This window comes from Lactuca sativa, chromosome 3 (assembly GCF_002870075.4).
Source record: "Lactuca sativa cultivar Salinas chromosome 3, Lsat_Salinas_v11, whole genome shotgun sequence".
NCBI lineage: Eukaryota > Viridiplantae > Streptophyta > Magnoliopsida > Asterales > Asteraceae > Lactuca > Lactuca sativa.
The window spans coordinates 277,592,918-277,616,839 of NC_056625.2; the positions used below are offsets into that span (position 1 = coordinate 277,592,918).

Sequence of the window (23,922 nt, forward strand, 5' to 3'; positions counted from 1 at the left end):
CCCAGACTTAGAACAAAGTCCCAAAAGGGTAATCAATAAACCTTAATTAAAAAGGACACCCTAACAAAGCAAATTGGACAAAAGACACAGTCCAGAAACAATGGTCTATGACCCAAAAACAAAATCGGGCCAATTTGCGAGCTCCCAAGATAAACCCAAAGGACCCAAAGCAAACATGAGCCCTAGAGCTGTAAGTTGGGCGAATCTAGTAACATTGCTAAATCGCCAACCCAAACACCCTCCCACCAAGAAAAGAGACAAATTTGTCTCAAGTCAACCCCCGAGTCTAACATAAACATGGGGTAAGAATTGCCTCAACAAGGAAAATAAGGGCACATGATCACCGGTGGCCAACATAAACCACCTGTGATTAAAAGCAAAAGCATTGCAGAAACAGAGATTACTACGTTATCAAAAGGAAAAAAAACTTATTCTCCAAGACAAACCTCGGACTTACATGCAGGGCCAAACAATAATTAAAAATATTATCTTTGAGACATCATATCTGAAACATCAAAAAACCAAACATTGTTTCACACAAACAAGCACGAGGAAGGAGGGTCACTTACCAAACGAATCAGAGGAGGCAACAACTTTGGAGGAATCTTGTTTTTGACGAACATCCTCGGCATCAAGATCACTGCATAATTGGCGGAGGCCTCCTAGGTCAAAATCAACCAAGAGGAGACACGAAGCGAAGTCTATCTTCATAAAAGCCTTCATAGAGGCATGCATGGCTTGAGTTAGCTCCATGACGACGCTCGACTCCCCAGGATCAAACATCCTAGAAGACACCTGCTCCCTCACATTCTACTAACCTCCCTCCACGCTGACAGCCATACATTCCACGTTCATCTGCCTAAACACAAGTGATAACTCAGTGCTCTCGACCACCTTGTCCACTACCTGGACAACACCCATCTGAAGCAGCCACATTATATCATCCTATGTAGCCTTCCTCTTCAACACCTATGCCTCCAACTCCCTATGTTATTCCTCTACTAGGATCCCCAAAACCTTCTTCTCCTCCACTAAGGCTTCAATCCGTTGAGAAAACCGCTCCACTGACCCATCCAAATTCTCCACCTGCTCCTCTACGGATGTCTTCTCTCCGGCCATGAGGTCGTAACACTCCCCGAACTTTTGCTTCTCCTTCTCCAGCCCCAACACTTTCTTCCTTAGCTCGTCCCACTCAGCCCTAGAAGCAGCAAGCCCTGTTGAATCTAAACTAACTTGACGGAGGCACCAAGAGGCAGCCACCAAGTAAGGAGCAACCTGAGCTGCCGCATAATGGAGATTGTTGGACATATGAGAATTGGAGAGTAAATCCAAGTCTTTAATGGTAACAGGAGGGAATGCATGACGACCCTACTCATACGCAACAAGAAGTTGCATAAGAAGAGACTCCTGAGTGAGCCCTTACTTGTGGATGTAGACGTCAAGAGTCGCCTGAGGAATAGAAGAAGAACCTGCAACAGTAGTATCCTTTGTTGAGGGCGAAGCAGAGTCATGAGCATTTTGAAACCCACCCTCTAGCTTGGAACGTCCGAAAAACCATAGTAAAATTTTTCTTTTTAAAACTTATCAAAACATTCATTAAATCATTCCTAATCGACATCAAGTCATAATATCCAAAGCATCAAAGTATAAATATATCAAATGCGAAAATCGTGAGGGGAGGATGTTGTGACATCATGTCGGGCCCTTCCCTTTGAATTGGATGTATCTGAAACCATAAACATAAACAGTAAGCATAAAGCTTAGTTAGCTCCCCCAAGTACCATATACCACACATGAAAGAAGATAAATGCTATGGGCCAAATCATAGTGACGTATTCATTTCCTGCCATGGGCCAAACCGTGGTCTTCATGTTCAGTGCCAAGGGCTAAATCCGAGTCTTGCATATAAATGTCAGGGGTCAAATCATGGTCTTTTATATATGATAGAGTCCAGATCCTAGTCTTCTATATAATTATCATTAGTCATCTAACACTCAACACAACAAACAATGGACCGACATTGGTGCCTTCAACTCATGGTTCTAGCGAGGAAAATCACCTCAACTGCTGAAAAACTATATAAATGCTTGGGCTGATGGACTAGAAAAATCCTCGTGCTAACTAAAAAAACAAAGCCCCAGTTAATAATTGGGACATAACCTAAAGCTGAAAACCTACATCACTTGCCTAATGTCCAAGGTAAAAAAAGGGGCCAAGTTATCCTTTTCTTTTAAGCCCAATAAAATCCTGGGCTCAACCCCAAAGATCATCCAAAGTCCAAAATGGGTCCAAACCCAGACGTGACCCATCACCAAGAAAATCAATAGTCCAAGCCCGACAAGCAAAGCCCAACGATTTAAGGACCAAAATCATCAAAGCTGGATTGGGCCGTACACCCAGTGTAACAACCAGTACGCACAACATACTCAACCGATGCGGGTAATGTATTACAACAGAGGCCTTGTTCATGCGGCGTATTGGGAGTTACACCCAGTGCATGCTCCCTAAGGCAAAAAACAAACTAAGGTCATAATGCCTTACAACCCTACGACTAATTTTCAGATCTAAGCTTAATAAGAACCCTAAGGCCATAAAGTTGCAAACTGTATGCCTTTGCACGGTTGCAAGAAGCCCAACACTAAAACCTAGATTACTCAAACATTTTCCTACACTATAACTCTTGCATGGGGACAAATCATGATCCAAGATTGTATTTTTATGACTTAAAATGCCTTAAAACGTCTAAAAGGACACCTTAAGGCTTTGGAGTACCTCATACTCACCAAGCTCTTGGTTTTAAGAAAAAAAAAAAGATGAAAAAAAAGGCTTAACTAAGATCTAAAGACACATAAGCCAAGTTTGGAGCTTTATACCTCTAGATGGTGCACAATGAAGAGAAGATGTTGGATCCAAAGTATTGAGAGCAAAGCCTACTCCTTGAAGGTCCTTCTTCACAAAAAAGAAAGCACACAACTCACTCCAAAAGCTCATAAAATGCTCAAAATAAACTAGGGTTTGCAAGGAGGGTCGATATTAGGATGGATGCTGGTAAATGGGAAGGTCTTGGGGCTATGATGGTACTTAGATAGTGAACAAACCCTAAATATTATGGTTTTGGTCTAAACCACGTACGACCAGGGTACCAAAGTACACGCAACATACTTGTATGGGTCTAAGTACGCCCAGCGTACCAACATGTATGCCTAGCGTACTCAAGCAACACCCAAAAGTCACGAAATTTCCATTGGGGACCCATCTTGCAAACAATTCATGGGTTGGGTACTTCGCCTCATGGGGCTTAAGTTGATTCGATGCGTAAGCAATCACATGACCCCTCTACATAAGAACCGCTTCCAAACCTGAATTAGAGACGTCACAATAAACCACGAAATCATCCAAAGCCTCAGGCAGTGTGAGAATCGGGGCTTCATACAATTTCTGCATCAAAGTATCAAAATCCAACTGCTGATCAGGGCTCCACCGAAAAGTCACATTATTCTTTGTCAGACAAGTCCAAGGCACTACGATCTTTGAGAAATCCTGGATAAATCTTTAGTAGTACCCTAAAAAGCCTAAGAAACCCCAAACCTTAGATGTGGTCCTCGGAACCACCCATCACATCATGACTTTGATCTTCGTCGGGTTGACCAATATACCCTTATGGTTGACGATGTGCCACAAAAATTGCACCTCGCGTAATCAGAACTTGACATAAAGCCTTTCCTTCCTCAGGGTCTGCAGTACCTCTCGCAAATTCTCCTCATGCCGCTCCTTAGTCTTTGAGTATATCAGAATATCATCGACAAATACAATCACGGATCGATTCAGCATCGGCCTGTAGACTCGGTTCATGAGATCCATGAACACTACTGGTGCATTGGTGAGTCTGAATGGCATCATTACAAACTCGTAGTGACCATAACGAGTCATGGAGGATTTCTTTTGCACATCATCCTCCCTGACCCTCATATGATGGTACCCGGAATACAAATCAATCTTGGAGAAACAAGTTATATCCTAAAGTTGGTCAAATAAATCATCAATCCTCGAGAGTGGGTAACGGTTCTTCACTATTACCTTATTCAACTCCTGGTAATCAATGCACATTATGTATGAACCGTCCTTCTTTTTCACAAACAGAGTCGATGCTCCTCACGAAGAACTTCTCGGACAAATGAAACCCTTGTCTAACAACTCCTGAAGCTACATAGACAACTCCTGCATTCCAGGTGGCGCCAGGCGATACAACGCGTTGGCTATCGGAACCGCACCAGGTACTTGATCAATCTGAAACTCAATATGCCTCTCAGGAGGTACTCCTAGAAAATCATCATGAAACACATCGGGGTAATACCAAACAATGGGAACCCTACTCAATCCGATCGTGACCTCGACTCGAGTGTCTGCAACATATGCTAAGAACCCAGAATAACCCTACTATAGATATCCCATGACCCTCGCAGCTGAATAAATAATTGGCCCATGTGAAGCTCTCTCGCCAGGAATAGCTAGTTCTCCCCCAGGTGGGGTTCAAACTCTCAGTAATTTCCACTCACAATCAATCATGTACCCATTGGTACCCAACCAATCCATCCCGATGATAACTTTTGATCCTCTCAGGGGGATCAGCACCAGATCAATAGAGAATCTCTCATTAAACAGATTCAGGACACACCCATGGAAAACCCTCAAAGCACTCATAGTACAGTCATCCAAAATCTCAACCTCTATGAGGAATCCAAAGTCCCTAAAGTATCGCAAAACTTATTGTTGAGTGCAAGAGATACAAAAGATCGGGTAGCCCTCGAATCAAACAAAACATGAGCAGTCAAAACATTGACCAAAAAGTTCCCTATACAAGATCCAAATAAGCATAAGCATACACAAAGAAAGCAATAAAAGATAGAGATAAAACACATACCAGTAACCACATCCGACGCTGCACGGGCCTCATCGGTGGTCGGTTAAAAAACCTTGTTCTTTGCCACAGGAGCCTCCGCCTTGCCCTGGAGGCCATCAGTAATCCTCAAGGTGGCTGGCGTAAGCGCCGCCACTGCTCCCTCGAACAATCCCCACTAGTACAAAAATGACCTATATACACAACAAAAAAGTGTGACTATATGCGTATAGTGACATTTTATTTTTTTACACTAAAAGTGTGACGGAAGGTGACATCATCTTATGGGTCTTATGGTCACTTTAAAATGCAATGTTCTTATGATATGAAAACATGTGGTTGTATCATAAAAGTGTGGCAATTGTGTAGGGAATTTTGTTCCTGAAACCAGTCATTTTATCCAATATTATGGCGTTAAATTGTCAGTAGACAAACATTTTTAGTAATTGTCGTGACTGTATATCACCGACTGACGATATACATGTTGTTTCAATGTGGCGTTTTGCTAATAAATTTTCACACAATTCGAAGTTTATTAAAACTATTGGGTGTGTTTTGTAGACATGCAATTACGATGAACATGACCATGTTCACTAAATGATCACATGTAATTACTTTCATAAGTGACGATTTGTTAATAATTAGCCACACAAACAATATTTTATTGTGACCATTGACTAGCATATAGAGACACACAATTACGTGAAACATGACTGTAAGTGTTATAAAGACACATTTTATTAAAATTATGGATTTAATACTAGCTTAGAGTAATATTTGCATTACTTATCATGACCACTTCTTTTATTTAGACATATAAAAAGTCGTAAGTATAACTATTTTATATCATTTCGACATAGAAAATTAATTAAAAATAACCACAATTGATTTATACTCAATGGTGTGACTAATATTTATATAAAGTCACATAAAATATTGTAATTTTGGTGTGACTAATTTTTATATAAAGTCGCATGAATTTTCTTTAATATGGTGTAACTAATGTTTATGTAAAGCTATAATTATAAATGGACATATTATCCATTTTATTTCCAATTTTTTGTAAAATAAAAACAAAAATAAACATGATAAAACTTAAAAGAAAATGATGTTAACATTAATAAAAAAATTCGATACATAATTTTTCAATTCAAATACTAAAGACATTAACTTGTAATCAAAAGATATATATGCAAGGCTTTACACATAAACTAAGAACTATATCTTCAACATTATTGTCATGCCCTCTAACGTTGTATAAGTTTTCTTTTTCTTTTTAAAATCGTGGAGTTCCATGTTTTAATTTTGATTGGATGGTGGATTTGGTATTCGGAGCAACAAAAACTATATGTGTCAAACATTAAGATAAATATGAATAATTAACTAGTGTTAATGTGTTATACTTGTGCATTAGTCGACCTAACGACTGTAATCTTTAATTTCATTTATTTCATCATACTTTCATTTTTTCCTATTATAGTGTTGTCCTTATAAGAAAAAATATAGAAGTATGGATAGAATTTTCAAAGTATAATGTCCTTATAAGAAAAAGTTAGAAGTATAATGTGTAATAGATTAAGAAATGAAGTAAGAATTAATTGACTACTTACATCTTTTGTAATAAATCCATCAAAAAGGTTGGTGTTTTCCAAATACATTTAGCTCTTTCTCTGCTGCCCCACAAACAGCAACAACCATGCACCCAACACCTAACAATGCAACACATTACACTTAATTACCATATGACCCTTAAATCAACAAAGTCAAACCTTCACACCCAAAGAGTTGTAAATCAATCATATTGATAGTGATATCGCTATTAGTAGCAATGAAAATGCATCTTGGATTCTCACGAATGCAAAGAGTTGCATACCTGCAAATTACTCACCACTTACATCTTTTTATAAATTTAACTTCAAAAAATAGATATAATTCAAGAACACTAGGTATATAAGATGTTATTAAAATGAGTAAATGGGGTATCTTACTGTATTTTTTCATAGTTTACATTTGTATCATGTCCAACCACAACTGCTCCAATCTGCATAATAACTTAAAAAAACTATTATTTGATAACGTACTATTAAGCAGTTTTTGACCCTTCTTCCTGTAGATGCATCTACTACTGTCCAACCAATCCATTTATGATGTATATTTTTGTCAATTTTTAATTAGAAAAGAATAAACGGAAGGGAATAAAGGTAAAAACCCTAAATTTTGAATCTCTTTTCACCGTTATTGCTCTCTTCTTGAAGTTGTTCATGAATGAAAATTACTTCTATCTTGCTTCATCAGTTTCTTGGAATTACGTATCTTTGTATGATTTGTAACGTAAAAAATGTAATGGAAAAAGAAGAATGACATATTTTTCATTACCTACAAGTTCTTGATCAAAAAGTTCGAATTTAGGGTTAAGTTTTAGCAACTCATATGAAACTCCTGGTTCAAAAAACTAAAACGGTTGTGGTTGTATTCATTGTGTCTTGTGAACTTGTGCATTAACCTGAGGTCCACTGAACAACAGGTGGGCTAATGAACATTGGTGGTTATGATAGAAAGTAAAATTGTGAAATTTGTTCAGTTTAAATTACCATTATGCATAACCTGACCTTTCTTTTAACATATTTATTTTAGACATGGTCAATTTCCACAAAAACGACTAAACAACAGACCATAACAAGTAAATAGATAACAAAGATTCCATTTTTTTATCAAACATTTGAAATTTGATATAAAGATTTGTACCTATTAAAGGCTTCCCAAAGAAGCCATGGTAAGATTCGTAGAAACTAATGTTGAATCACATTGTTTGTTGGTCTCTTGAAGCTCATAATGCATCTATTTTACTAAGGAATCCTTCAATGCAACATACAAATAACCAAGCTATAAGGACAAGAAAAAAATATTAAATTCTTAACTGGGCATTTTCATGGGAAAGTAGAAGTGTGCTCCTTGACCTTTCTCATAAGAAAACAAGATGGAAATAAGATCTCATCCAAATTAAAAATGCTTAATAACTTAACAAATAAGTTCTAAACATGTTAAATCATATTCCCTAATAAGGTAAAATCAGTTAGTAGGTTCACATTATTTAAAATCAAATAATCAAATGATTTTAGAACGAAAGAAGAACTAACCTTCACAAGTAACAAGGATAGATGTTGGAGGGGTTCCGGAGGAGCAGATGATGTTGGAGGATATCTGGAGGAGTAGAAGGCAATGACGAAGAGACATAGAAGGTTAGTGACGGTGGCTTCTGTTCACCGGCGGAGGAAGAACAACAAATCGATATACCTACCTTCCATCGGTCGGACAAGAACTCATCGATAGAGAAAGTGCTCTCAAAGTTCTGGTGACAGACGACCTAATTTTACATGTGGTTCCTTGAAAGTCACCTCCATGTGTGCCGATTAAGAAAGAAATTAGGAAGGAAAAACTACTTAATCTCGTTCAGCGGCTAAAATCAACTCATTCAAAGACCAATCGGCTTGTCAGCAGCATAGATCGTAGAGCAAAAGCATATTTTGAGCGATTCTTGAGCGTAGAAACAGATATGAGAGAACGAAGCCCTAGCCCTTGTATATTTGGGAAGAGTTCAAAAAAAAAAAAAAAAAAATTAAGAGAAAACAAAGATAAAATGAAATAATATTTGGGAGGGAGTTTAAATTTAAGGTGTGTGAAAATGAAATTCAAATAAAATCTCGAGTGGGAAATGAAAATTTCATTTGAAATTTTGAATGATGGTATTTAATATATATATATATATATATATATATATATATATATATATATATATATATATATATATATATATATATATATATATATATATATATATATATATATATGTGAGTTTCTTTGAGACGAATGCAATATTATGATACAGAAGGATTTGTTTTGTGACTATTCATTTTGGATGCAAAAAATATTGAAATATTAAATAAATTAAAGTGAATCCCTAAGTCATAAGTCTTAAGACATGTATAACTCTAAAGCCCCAAGTCATACATGACAATTTATGAGCTTATGGGAATAAGTGTACAAGTATTTATGTGTAGGGGTATGGGTGTAGTTATATAGGTGATTGTATGTGTGTAGTCATGAGCCAAAAGTCTTGAGCCCTTAGTCCTATACATCGAGTCCTAACTCATAAGAAATAATCCATATACCAAAAGTCATATGCCTTAAACCCTGAGCCTTGGTCCATAAGCCATAACATATGAGCCATAAGCCATAAACTATAAGCATTTTATAAAAACATAATTCATTTATTATTCATAAAAACATCTTTGTTTGCAAACTCAATTCATAACATATATCAATCCCAAAATCTCATAGCATAAAAATCCCGTGTGTAACTGATCAAGTCGGCGCCTTCTCGCGATCCTCATTAGTACCTGAAACACATAACACAAAACACTGTAAGCACAAAGCTTAGTGAGTTCCCCAAAATACCACATATAACACATATTAGCCACTCGAGGCTATAACTCTGTGGGTCCGTGCACCCAAACTCTGTGAACCCTCATGTTCTAACTCTGCAGGCATGCACAACATAAATCACATAGAAGAATGCAGTGCAACATATAACATATACATATAGCATACAAACACTGTATCACATAACTCTGTTTACCTACTCAATGTAAAGTATAGTGAGAAGACTCACCTCGGATATCTTAGTAAATCTCTGACTCGGTAACTCTGGTCTAGCCCCTGCCTAATCACATGAAATAAATACTCTAATTAATACGAATCTCAGGGCTAGGCTAATCTCTTCCTCTCAATACATCCTCTAGGAAGGGTAAAAGACTATCCTACCCTTCCGATGACTCTAAAGTCCAAACGTTGACTAATCCCTAAAAGTCAACAAGTCAACGGTCAACCTTGACCAAACTCGCCGAGTGTGCAACTGTGACTCGGCGAGTCCACACATGCTCTTTACTCTCCTAGTCCTCACTCGACTCACTGAGTCAACCTCAACTCTGCAAATCATCACTGATCACCATCTGTTAAATGTCTCGACCCAACTCGCCGAGTCTGGCTCCTGACTCGGCGAGTACCATCGTGCCCTCTGTCCTCTAGAGTCCCTCTGACTCACCGAGTCGTTTCCCCAACTCAGCGAGTCACCAACTGTGTGATTATCGGGAAAACCCTCGTCCTACTCGGCGAGTCGGCTAAAGGACTCGGCGAGTCCATGCCGTGCTCAAGCTGAACTGACCTCCTGAGGTCAGATCCGCTCCTCTAAACCATAGATCCAGCTTCCCAAAGCATTATAATCACGTAAATCTAACATCTTGGTGCACATGCAAAGGCTCATAGGCCTTATTTGAAGATATGGCCTCTAAAATGACATCCTAAGTTCATAACCTCCATTAATACCCATAAAGCTCAAGGGAAAAGAGTCTCTGGACCTCTCTGGGTCCAGATCTACAGCACCAACACGAGAAGGGACCAATTACTCCATAAAACCATCCTCTAATGGGGCTAAAAAGCCCTAACTCTAAGAATTACACCATAAACTGATGGAAGGGTCGAATGAATACCTCAAAATGAAGTCTCTGAGCCCTGGAATCACTAGATTAGCACCCTCTTTAGCCTCCTCTTGTCTTGATCCTCTTCTATTTGCAAAAACACCAACAAAGATCAAGAAATAGCTTCTTTCCTCTCACAAACGCTCTAGCTCACTTAGGGTTTCTCTCTGGGGTCTGGTAGCCGCAAATGACAGCCATAAGGCCCTTTAAATATGCCCCAAACCCGAGGAATTAGGGTTTCATTAAACAGCGTGGACTCGCCGAGTCCAGCCATCCACCCGGATAATGATTCGCGTCCCCACTCAGCAAGTCTACGCATCAACTCGCCGAGTTCTTCCACAAATCTAGAAATTAAATTGAATAAATATAATACTTGAAATTCCGGATGTTACAATTCTCCCCCACTTAAATCAGACTTCGCCCTCAAAGTTTCATCCCTGAAATAGCTCCGGATGCTACTCACGCATCTCCCGCTCTGGTTCCCAAGTCAACTCGGATCCTCTCCGATGTTGCCATTGAACCTGCACCAGCGGCACCTCCTTATTCCTCAGAACCTTGATCTTCCGATCCACAATTGCCACTAGTCTCTCCACGTAGTTTAGGCTCGCATCCACCTGAATGTCCTCTAACCGCACTACCGCCGACTCGTCGGCTATACACTTCCTCAACTGAGACACGTGGAAGGTATTATGAATCCGCTCCAACTCCGCAAGTAGCTCCAAGCGATACGCTACCCTGCCCACCCTCGCGATCACTCTGAACGGCCCAATATATCGGGGCCCTAGCTTACCCCTCTTCCTGAATCAAATCACTCCTTTCCAAGGAGATACCTTCAGGAGAACATAACCACCAACCTCGAACTCAAGCTCGGATCGTCGCCTATCCGCATAACTCTTCTGGTGACTCTGAGCGGTCAACAACCTCTGTCGGACCTGCTGTATCTGCTCTGTCGTCTGAAGCACGATCTCCGTGCTACCCATCACTCATTGCCCTACCTCTCCCCAACAAATGGGAGTCCGATACCTCCTCCCATACAACAGCTCAAAGGGTGGCATACCAATGCTCGAATGATGGTTGTTGTTGTAGGAGAACTCCGCTAAGGGCAATACGTGTCCCAACTTCCGCCAAAATCCAACACACATGCTCGAAGCATGTCCTCGAGCGTCTGAATCGACCGCTCGCTCTGTCCGTCAGTGTGTGGGTGGTATGCGGTACTAAAATGCAGCCTCGTACCTAACTCCTCATGAAATTTCTTCCAAAATCTGGAAGTGAAACGCACATCTCGATCTGACACAATCGAGATCAGAACCCCATGCCGCGATACTACCTCTCTCACATGTATCTCTGCCAACTTCTCCGCAGAAAAACTCTCACTAATGGCGAGAAAGTGAGCACTCTTTGTCAAGCGGTCTACTATCACCCAAATTGCATCGACACCCCTCGTCGTTCTTGGCAATTTGGTGATAAAATCCATGGATAATTGTTCCCATTTCCACTCTGGGACTTCCAGTGGCTGCAACTTACCAAGCGGTCTCTGATGTTCGGCCTTAACCCTACGACAGGTTAGGCACCTCTCAACAAACCACGCTACATCTCTCTTCATACAAGGCCACCAATACTCCCTTTTAAGATCCAAAAACATCTTAGTGGCCCCGGGATGGATCGAGAATCTAGATTTATGTGCCTCCTCCATCAAGATGGTACGCGTTCCTCCAACAAACGGTACCCAAATCCGACCCTGGAAGGTCATAATCCCTCTGCTATCGGTCACGAACTCTGACACCTATCCGATAACTTGCTATCTCTTGCGGTTCTCCGGTCTCACTGCCTCAGCCTGAGCCCCTCTGATGGTGTCCAACACCAGAGTCATCACCGTCAATCTCATACAAATATACCGAATCGGGGCGCTCTCTACTCTACGACTCAGGGCGTCGGCTACCACATTAGCCTTGCCCGAGTGGTACAGGATCTCGCAATCATAATCCTTTACCACATCCAACCATCTCCTCTGACGCATGTTCAGGTTTGGCTGATCCATCAAATACTTCAAACTCTTGTGGTCCGTGTATATCGTACATCGAACCCCATACAGATAATGATGCCAAATCTTGAGAACGAACACCACAGCCCCCAACTCTAGATCGTGGGTGGGATACCTTGCCTCATGGGGCTTCAGCTGCCTCGATGTGTCACATCCCCCGAACCAGACGGCGGAAACGTCCGGGGGCTGTTGTGACTCAATTGAATACCATCACAATGAATATACATGAAACATAACATCATTCATCACCAAGCATTAGAATATTACAACTGATAGTGTTTACATTCATTACATTGTTCCATAATATTACATGCCCAAAAGTAAATTGTTCGTTACTAATTAAACAATAGCAAAACGTCCTATAGTACAATTCTTCCTTCACTTTATCTGTTACCTGAGAATACAAGTATTTTGAAAAACTTCAACATATGAAATGTTGGTGAGTTCATAAGTAATGTTTGAAATCCAATGTTTTGTATTTTTTTGAAAACCACTAGAAAATCCGATATTTTCTGAAAATAGTATAGTATAAAAGGTGTGAAGATCCATAAGTATGCTTGTTTGTTTCTATAAATGTAAGTGTACGATTTGTAAAACTCGATATGTAGTTCGTAGGTGTAATAATTGAAAACCCTAGGAAAACCCGACGTTTTCCTATCACTTCGCCTTAATTAGTTTATGTGTTGTTATTTCGTTACGACAGGTGTATTCGTTGAGCTCCGGAGACGTTGGATTAATTGTGGATTGTGAATCGTTGTAATGTACATTAATGAAAACGACCAATTGACAACCGTACAAATGATCCCTTAGGCGTCGCTTGCACTAATTCACTTAACCCAACCCCCTGGACTCATGTAGCCCCACGACCGAGGGGAAAAAGAGGGTGCGAAGCCCCCGGTAATTCCCTACGTCGTTCAAGGCTATCGTGAATGCGAAGGGCCCTTAGCCCAACTCGCATTGGTGAATTCTCGACTTCGCTAGCAGTACCGAAGGACCCTTGGGGACCAGCAGCACGTTTGCCATTGAAAGTCCTTTTACACGGAATTAAGTCGTATTAGACCCAACTACATGTAAGCAAATTTCCTTCGGGCCTAAAGATCATGTCATTGGGCTAGCTAGGCCCAACAAGCATGATTTGAAACTTTTGGGCCCAAGGACGGTGTATCGACGTCTGGTGTATTCCCGCGTGTGTATCGAGTTTCCGAGATTTCCATGTGTGTATTGAAGTATCGTCGCGTTAGTAGTTTCGGATTTGTTATTGATTCGAGACCGAATCAATTCGTTTGGTAACGATTTTTGGTGTTGTAGGTGTATTGTAATTTGCCGATAGTCGAGGTACTAGCATTTCATCGTGTCGGGTTCATTTCTTAAGACATTAGTCTTTTACATTTTTCAGACCCTTCTTTTTAGATGAATTTACACTTTTGGACCCTTATATAAAATAATTTATATTTTAGTCCCTAAGCCATTTTTCTTGGCACTTTAGTATCAAAACTTGTAGAAAAAGTATTTTTCAGCTCAAAGCTTTTTGAAAAACAGTTTTAGTCCCTCAAAATGAAACTTTTTCGGCTGGAACCTTCATTTTTGCAAATTTTACACTTTTGGCCCAAAATAGAGAATTTTGGCATTTTTGGTCCCTTTTAAATGTGAAAAGCATTTTTAACCTTTGAAATGGACTTGGGACACTAGTAGTCCCCTTTTTTACAGAAAATTGCATTTTCAGCCCCTCAACTTTGAAATTTTCGCATATTGGGCCTTATTGGGCCGAAAAGTTCTCTTTTAGCCCATTAAGTTTAAAAATTTACATTTTAATCATTCTAAAGTGTAAATTTCTAGAAAATTCCTTTATGAAACTGTTTTGACACATATTAGCCTCCAGAATTTGTATTTTGACATTTTGAGCCCTTAAATTTCATATTTTTAGCCTTTTAAGTCCAAAAATGTGATTTTTAGCCCAAGATGTTCATCTAAACCAACTTGGTTATTTTTCTAGTAATGACTTATGTATAATGATATGTTTTAGCACTTGATTCATGCATCATAATACAGATCTCGATTTTTAGATCCTTTTGACTAGTTTCAACACCATAAACACACAAAAGTATGTAAATAAACATAGAAATCATACAAGGCATACACATAATGATAGATCTACACATTTTCTTGTATTCTCCCCTCACAAAACTTATAAAAACCAAAAATAAGGGGGTATGAAGCTCACCTTGGGTGTGGTTTCGGTGGTGGAGAAGAGATGGAAGAAAATGAGATGATTTTCGGCCTAAGCAACCTTTCCTTGGATGATTTCGAACTTGAATGCTTCTTAGGTGCTAGATCATGAGTTTGAATGAATTAAGAGGTGAATTTTGGATGAAATGAAGTAGCTAGCTTAAGGATCTAAGAGATTTCTTACCTTAGATGATGGTTTTTGTGAAGACTTAGAGAGATTTGGAATGGATTTTTTTGATGTGTGTGTGTGTTCTCGGCCGAATCAAGAGGAGAAGAGAGAGAGGAGTTGAAGTGACACTCCTAGATGCATGTTGGTCCATGCATGGAGGTATGAGGGGTATAAGTGAGGTGGCACTCCATAAGTCAACTCTTCACCTTTGGGTTTGGGCTTTTGGGCCGAGATTTAAAAAAAAAAAAAAAGAAGAGTATTGGGCTTTAATGCCCCTAAGCCCATATTAGAGTTAGGTTTGATGATTGTTGGCCCCATAAAATATAAGTGTGATTTTTATACTTTGTTGGGCTAGTTTAAGTTAATTATGGTTCATAATATTTAATTTATTTCATTCTAGGCCCAATATGGCCCAAAATGTCGAAATAAATGGATGTGGGTCCAATTAGAGCCCATTTAAAGGTTCTAATCCCATGATAGTCAAATTGGAGGCTTATTGGCCCAATGAGTCCAATAAGGAAGTCCTAGTCCAAAATGGACCTAACCAGAATTTCTAGGGTTTCCAATTGCTTGTTGACTATTTGTAGCACTTGTATGGTGTACTTGTTTGAAAATTAGATGTCATAGAGTAAGCATCATACATGCTCTTTGAGTTTTTGATTCGACATTTAACTTGAGTGTAGAGATTACATGACACAAAATTTCTAATTGTGACACGATGCGTACGTGATCACATGCCCCCTCTGCATCAACACCGCGCCCAACCCAGATATCGATGCGTCACAATACACCACGAAGTCCTCCATCCCTTCCGGAAGAGTCAACACCGGGGCTTCGCACAATCTCTGGCGAAGAGTCTCAAATGAGGCCTGCTGCTCTGGGCTCCAGCTGAACACCACACCCTTCCGGGTCAACCTGGTGAGAGGAAAAACAATCTTGGAGAAATCCCTGATGAACCTCCGATAATAGCCGGCCAACCCTAGAAAACTCCTGATCTCAGAAGGAGATTTCGGCACTTCCCAACTCATCACCGCCTCGATCTTGGCCGGATCGACCAAAATCCCCTTTTGGTTAACGAGGTGACCAAGAAACTGTACCTCTCGTAACCAAAAATCTCACTTGGAGAATTTGGCCTAAAGCCTCACCGATCTCAGCATACTGAGGATCTCTCGCAAATGCTCCTCATGCTGCTCCCTGGACTTCGAATACACCAAAATGTCGTCAATGAACACAATCACTGATCGATCCAGCATCGGTCTGCATACCCTGTTCATGAGATCCATGAACGCTGCAGGCGCATTGGTGAGCCCGAATGGCATCACCACGAACTCGTAATGCCCATAACGAGTCTTGAATGCGGTCTTCTGGATATCCTCCTCGCGCACCCTCGTCTGATGATATCCAGATCTCAGATCAATCTTGGAAAACCAAGATGCTCCCTGCAACTGATCGAACAAATCGTCGATCCTCGGCAAAGGATAACGGTTCTTGACCGTTAACTTATTCAACTCTCGATAATCTATGCACATTCAGTGCGAACCATCCTTTTTCTTCACAAAAAGGATCGGTGCTCCCCATGACGAGCTGCTCGGCCGTATAAACCCCTTCCCCAGCAGCTCTGGAAGTTGCGAGGATAGCTCCTGCATCTATGGAGGTGCAAGGCGATAGGGTGCCTTGGCAATAGGTGCCGCCCCTGGAATCAAATCAATGCGAAACTCAACCTGCCTCTCGGGAGGCACACCCGGTAACTCCTCGGAAAAAACATCCAGGAATTCACGCACTATCGGGACCTCCTTGACCGTACTCGTTCTCTCTGCACCAACTCTTGAATCCATCGCATATGCTACAAAACCATTACAGCCCTGCTGTAGACTCTGCCTCGCTCTAGCAGCCAAACAAAACGCTGAATCGGGACGGGTACCCTCGTCGTACACCGTAAGAACTCCCCCACTTGGGTCTCGTATAGTCACCAGTTGTCACTCGCAGTCGATAACTGCTCCAAATTTGCTCAACCAATCCATGCCCACGATGACACAGACGTCCCCCGTCGCAATCGAGACCAAATCAATAGGAAACTCTACACCAAATATCTCGAGTACGCATCCTCGAATCACCTCCGTGGCATACACTGCTCTCTCGTCGGCGATGGAGACTCTCAGAGGTCGACTAAACGCCTCTCGACTAATACTGATGTGCCGACTAAAAGCCAACGATATAAAAGATCGACTCGCACCCGAGTCAAATAACACCAAAGCAGGTACAGAACTCACAAGAAAAGTACCTACGCATATCATAATATAAGCACAAAATCTAAAACATTAAAATAAATACATGAAAGAATACATACCAACCACGACATCGGGCGCTACGCGGACCTCTTCCGCGGTCAACTGGAAGGCTCTCACCCGAGCCTTTGGCGTCTCGGTCTTCACCGGCCGACTATCAGAAGCTCTAACAGCAGCAGGGGCAGACCCCTGAGAAGCTCCTTGTGCTGTCCCTCGCAACAGCGGACACTCGGCCTTCCGGTGTCCGGTCTGGTTGTAGTGAAAAAACACTGCAAACCCATTGGGGCAGTCCTTGGCCATATGCCCCTCCTTTCCACACTTGTAGCAAGATCCCGCTCTACAAACTCCATCATGACCCTTGCCGCACTTTCCACAAGTTTGGCCCTTCTGGCTCCCTGCTCTGGAATCGGCGGGCTTGGCCCACTTGGCTGCCGGCTAGAACTGTGTCGGTCGTCGATCCCTCCCCTAAGACTCCGCCTCCTCCCTAGCCTGAGTCTCTAGCTCGATCTCCCTCTTCCGGGCATTTGCCTGAAGCTCGGCAAATGTCCGGTACGAGGAGTTCGCCACGAACTCCCGAATGTCTCTCCTCAAAATACTCAAATAACGGCTCATACGTGCCTGCTCAGAAGACACGTGCTCAGGGCAGAACATTGCCCTCTCATGAAACATCCAAGTAATAACCGTAACAGACTCCGTACCCTGCTTGAGGGTCAAAAACTCATGTGCCAACCGATCTCGTTCCACCGAGGGAACGTACTCATCACGAAACATGGTGGTGAACCTCTCACAGGTCACCGCAACAAGCTCTGCTGGAGAATAGTGTGCTTTCGCGAACTTCCACCAGTCCTTCGCCCCCAGGCGAAGCTGGTTCAGCGCAAACCAAACCCTCAAGTGCTCTGGGCACGAGCAAGTATAGAAACACCCCTCAATGTCAGATACCCATCTCATCACTGTAATCGGATCCTGCGTACCATCAAACTCTGGTGGCTTCGTGTTGCTGAACTCCCTGAACAACAACGAGTCACCCCCCTGCGGCCTAGCAGCAGCGACGGCTGCAGTGGCCGCTGCAACAGCAGCCTCAGAAAGTGCGGCATAACGCTCGTCAAAAGTCTCAATCAATGTGGTCTTAATAGACCCGAACATCTCTGGTATCTCTGCCCTGATGGCCGCAGCCACCTCCTCATGGATGATCTGGCAGATCTCCTCATCACTAGTCTCGCTGCTCTCTGGCATATGACGTGTCCTCACCATGATCTGCCTCTGAAATACAACAAACGATATATTAGAAACTCACTCGAGCATACTCGCACTCGATAACTCATCCCTCCTTGATCCCTGGCATCCCGAAGATTCTTACTTGAACTGTACACCGCCCCGATGTTTTCAGTAGTACGGGCCCAATACTACTGTCCGCACCATATCAGTATACACCCCAAGTTCTCCTCTTAGGATCCCAAGTCCCAAGTACTCTATTATGCATAATCCACTCTCTACAGATCTCTCATAAGCTCCTCACTGCTACCTACTCACTCTCAAGCATCTCATAGCAGCTCACCTCCCCCTTGGCTAAGGCATAACAAATCAGGCCACTCTAGTCCTAATAGGAATACCTAGCCCACTCTAGCACGAGAATACATCATATCAATCTCAATAACATATAACATAAGGGTATTTTGGGAAATCACCATTCGGGCGCGGACTGATCGTACACACGACTCTACTCTGCGTTTTCTAAAGATCTTTTACTCCTTTTAGAAAACTTGGTTCTCTTTTGAAAATATTTTTTCAAATCCTCAGTTTGAGTTCAAATACGCCCGAAAGTGTACTCGAATCCCTCAAACCAAGGCTCTGATACCAACTTGTAACAATGTAAATTTCCAAAACAATTTTTCGCATTTTATAAAACATAATTCATTTATTATTTATAAAAACATCTTTGTTTGGAAACTCAATTCATAACATATATCAATCCCAAGATCTCATAGCATAAAAATCCCGTGTGAGTACTGATCAAGTCAGCGCCTTCCCGCGATCCTTACTAGTACCTGAAACACATAACACAGAACACTGTAAGCACAAAGCTTAGTGAGTTCCCCAAAATACCACATATAACACATATTAGCCACTCGAGGCTATAACTCTGTGGGTCCGTGCACCCAAACTTTGTGAACCCTCAGGTTCTAACTCTGCAGGCATGCACAACATAAATCACATAGAAGAATGCAGTGCAACACATAACATATACATATAGCATACAAACACTGTATCATATAACTCTGTTTACCTACGCAAGGTAAAGTATAGTGAGAAGACTCACCTTGGATATCTCAGTAAATCTCTGACTCGGTAACTCTGGTCTAGCCCCTGCCTAATCACATGAAATAAATACTCTAATTAATACGACTCTCAGGGCTAGGCTAATCTCTTCCTCTCAATACATCCTCTAGGAAGGGTAAAAGACTATCCTACCCTTCCGATGACTCTAAAGTCCAAACGTTGACTAATCCCTAAAAGTCAACAAGTCAACGGTCAACCTTGACCAAACTCGCCGAGTGTGCAACTGTGACTCGGCGAGTCCACACATGCTCTTTACTCTCCTAGTCCTCACTCGACTCACTGAGTCAACCTCAACTCTGCAAATCATCACTGATCACCATCTGTGAAATGTCTCGACCCAACTCGCCGAGTCCGGCTCCTGACTCGGCGAGTACCATCGTGCCCTCTGTCCTCTAGAGTCCCTCTGACTCACCGAGTCGTTTCCCCAACTCAGCGAGTCACCAACTGTGTGATTATCGGGAAAACCCTCGTCCTACTCGGCGAGTCGGCTAAAGGACTCGGCGAGTCCATGCCGTGCTCAAGCTGAACTGACCTCCTGAGGTCAGATCCGCTCCTCTAAACCATAGATCCAGCTTCCCAAAGCATTATAATCACGTAAATCTAACATCTTGGTGCACATGCAAAGGCTCATAGGCCTTATTTGAAGATATGGCCTCTAAAATGACATCCTAAGTTCATAACCTCCATTAATACCCATAAAGCTCAAGGGAAAAGAGTCTCTGGACCTCTCTGGGTCCAGATCTACAGCACCAACACGAGAAGGAACCAATTACTCCATAAAACCATCCTCTAATGGGGCTAAAAAGCCCTAACTCTAAGAATTACACCATAAACTGATGGAAGGGTCGAATGAATACCTCAAAATGAAATCTCTGAGCCCTGGAATCACTAGACTAGCACCCTCTTCAGCCTCCTCTTGTCTTGATCCTCTTCTATTTGCAAAAACACCAACAAAGATCAAGAAATAGCTTGTTTCCTCTCACAAACGCTCTAGCTCACTTAGGGTTTCTCTCTGGGGTCTGGTAGCCACAACTGACAGCCATAAGGCCCTTTAAATATGCCCCAAACTCGAGGAATTAGGGTTTCATTAAACAGCGTGGACTCGCCGAGTCCTTGGGGCGACTTGCCGAGTCCAGCCGTCCACCCGGATAATGATTCGCTTCCCTACTCGGCGAGTCTACGCATCAACTCGCCGAGTTCTTCCACAAATCTAGAAATTAAATCGAATAAATATAATACCTGAAATTCCGGATGTTACAACTACTCATTAAGCCATAGACCATAAGCATTGATCCGAAACCCTACACCATAAAATATAAGCCCCGAGCCCTAAACCCCAAGCCTTATGCCATGAGCCATGTGCCATATGGCCTAAGCCATACATCATAAGTTATAATCCATAAACCATAATACATAATCAATAATTCATACACCACACACTGTAATCCCTAATACATAAGACTTAATACAGAAGCCTTAAATAATAAGCCTTAAGCCATAAGTTATAAAACATAAACCTTAATCACCTAAGCCCCAAGCCTTAAACCCTAAGTCATAAGCCTTAAGCATTAAGTCGTAAGCCATAAAACATAAGCCTTAAGCTTTAAAACATAAGTTGTAAGCCATAAGTCTTTAAACACCATAAGCATAAGCATTTATCCTTAAGTCCTAATCCCTAAGCCCCAAGTCATCAGTCTTAAGTTATTAGCCATAAGCCATAAGGCATAAGCCCTTAACCTTATCTCCTATGTCATAAGCCTTATTGTTGGGGCTTATTATGTTGCATCTTAGGGCTTTTTGTATATATCTGGATTGGGCCTGTCCATCCGTGATTATCTCGTAGGGTTAGACTATATATATGCATGCATGTATGCATTATTGAAAGACGTCTTTTTAATTACGCTTGAGTTTTGTAACCCTAAAACACCTCTCACAGTCGAAGTTCTTAATCGAGCTCTTCTGAGGTGTTGAAGCATTAATCATTCAACGTATTCAAGCCATACTCGTGTTTACATTTACGTACTTATTTGTTTGCATGCTTAGAATCAATCGATCCCGATAGAACTTCGTTCTAACAATTGGTATCAGAGCAGGAGACTATGTGATCAATACACATTCCTTGTGTATTCAGAATTCCTTAGGGTTTCCGCTTTTATCGTATAAATAAGAAGTCGTCTTCTTTGTTTCGACGGAAACTTTGTTTTAGATAAAACCCTAATCTCAAGTTTACAGGTTTGATTCTAAAAGCTCACCATGTCTCACGAAGATTCGCACACAAATCCCATCAACATCTCAAACAGCATTGGATCTACAACCAGGATACCCATTCTCTACACTCAAGACTACGAAGTATGGGCACATCACTTCGAAGACTATGTGGTTGGATCTGAAGAAAACGGCTATCTCATCTGGGAAGCTATCACACTTGGGTCGTTTGTTCATTCAGGGACAAACACAACCATCAAGACGCAAAAGGAATATAACAAGTTGGTTACTGATGAACAGAAGATGCCACAGGATGAAAAAGACAAGTTGCTGTGTAATGTGAAGGCCATGAGAATGATAAGATTCGCCTTGCAATCTGACACTTTTCGATTGGTCGGTTCATGCACAATGGCTAAAGAAATCTGGGATAGGTTGAAGGAGCTATATTCGATTGATGAAGATCTAGAACACTCCATTCAAACCTTGCTGCTGTTAGAATTTGGAGTTTTCGAACTGAAACCTAAAGAGAAGCTAATACAGACCTTTAATCGGTTCAATCATCTCTTAAGTAAGATGATAAAGCATGGAATAGAGAGGAAGTTGATTGAGCAGAAAGTAACGTTCATGAACGGACTCAGACCATAATGGGCGGCTGTGGTTTCTACTGTAAAAGCATGTGACAACCCCAAATTTATTGCCGTTACAAATTCCATCTTCACTAGCGGAATGCGTCGCTATATGTTATTTTCTGTAATGTTGGAGTCGTCAATAAATAAATATTTAGTTATTTATATGTCTTGATATTATTATAAGTAATTATAACTTGTATGTGTTAACCCCGTTTAACTAAATAGAGTTATATTACTTTTCAACCACTTCACCCGGGTAAAAAGTTTTAACCCCGTTAAACTTTAGCATCGGGTAGCTGTGCATCGGGTGCAATACCCGAGACATATATAAGCAAATGGACACCACTTTTAAGCTCTTTTACCACTCATTCACTCTCTCTCACTACTTTCTCTCTCTAGACCCGAACCCGACTCCAAAACCGCGAATTCCGGCTTCCAAACGTAAGGGTTTCTTCCCTATCTTGTTCTAATCATAGCCCATAGCATTTAGAGGCCAAAAATCATAGAAATTAGGGGATTAAGTGGAGTTTACGGCCTAGGAAGTCCCTTAGGCTGTAAACACCCAAAACTTGGCCAAATAACTCATTTTTCCTTCCTTTAAGCTTATGTACTAATTAAGGGATTTACCTAGGGGAATTTGGACATTAAAACATAAGAGTTTGAAGCTTAAAAAGGAGTTTACGGCCCAAGCTTATGCTTAGGCCGTAAACACCCAAAAATCTTTGATTAAAGTCCCAAAAACTCATCTAGGGCATGGGGTAAATTTGCTATGACCTTTGGAAATGTTTAAGGCCATTAAAACACACCTTTTGGGAACAAAAAGAGGAGTTTATGGCCAAGCCTAAGCTTGGGCCATAAACACCTAATAAATATTCCAAAAGCCCCTAAAACCCCACCTAAGGCCTTCATAAATTTATCTAAGATGTAGGAGAGTGTTTTGGACCATTTACCATGTCATTTTGAAGAACAAAATGGAGTTTACGGCCCAAGCACAAGCCTGGACCGTAAACTCCCCAAAATGTCACAAAACGAGGGTTTAAACCCTCCAATTTAGTTCAAGACACTTGCTAGGAAATTAGGGAAGCGAATGAAGGCCTTAACTTGCAATTTTGGAGGACCACTTGAGTTTACGGCCAAGCCTAGGGGGCTTACGGCCGTAAACTCCCAAGGAGTGGCCATTGGGCCGTAAATTCCAAGGGAGTGAGCTCATGGACTCCCCCGTAAACCTTTCTTGGCCTTGTACCACTCCCGGGAACCCCTTCTAGGCCATAAAACCCCGAATTGATGCTAGAATGCCTAAATACTTTAATGAAAAGCATAAAATGATTAATTTCTTGTAAAATGCATATTTCATATGACATCAGGGTCCTAAAAAGGTGCACAAGTCGTTATTTGGTACCAAACGCTCAACCGACACTTTTAACCGATTTACCCGATTCACCTGATTTACGCGATTTCAGGTGAGTTCATACCCCTTTAATGAACCTTTCAAATGTTTTATATGTTTTAGGGGGGGGGGATACAAGTTGATTATACATGTTTATGGAAATTTATACAATACGATTTTCCACGTTACGAAAATTAATCACATGTGATTCA

The 23,922-nt window shown here is 41.3% G+C and overlaps 1 protein-coding gene across 17 annotated transcripts in view; it reads right to left on the minus strand.

Annotated features, from left to right (window-relative positions):
• Positions 1–8,496, minus strand: part of LOC111884864 (phosphoglycolate phosphatase 2) — a 30,968-nt gene extending 22,472 nt beyond the window's left edge. For 2 of the 17 annotated variants that reach the window (XR_006189660.2, XR_008231142.1), the window contains exons 1-3: positions 8,196–8,496; positions 6,508–8,098; positions 4,922–5,091 (exon numbers count right to left, since the gene is read on the minus strand). Coding sequence is in view for 2 of the 17 variants with exons in the window: in XM_042900421.2 (XP_042756355.1) it covers positions 6,647–6,770; positions 6,886–6,938; positions 8,035–8,098; positions 8,196–8,221 (267 nt within the window). In the remaining 15 variants the exon portion in view is untranslated. The other 15 variants (XR_006189657.2, XR_006189658.2, XR_006189656.2 and 12 more) reach the window with 15 other exon arrangements.
• Between the last annotated feature and the right edge of the window lie 15,426 nt (positions 8,497–23,922).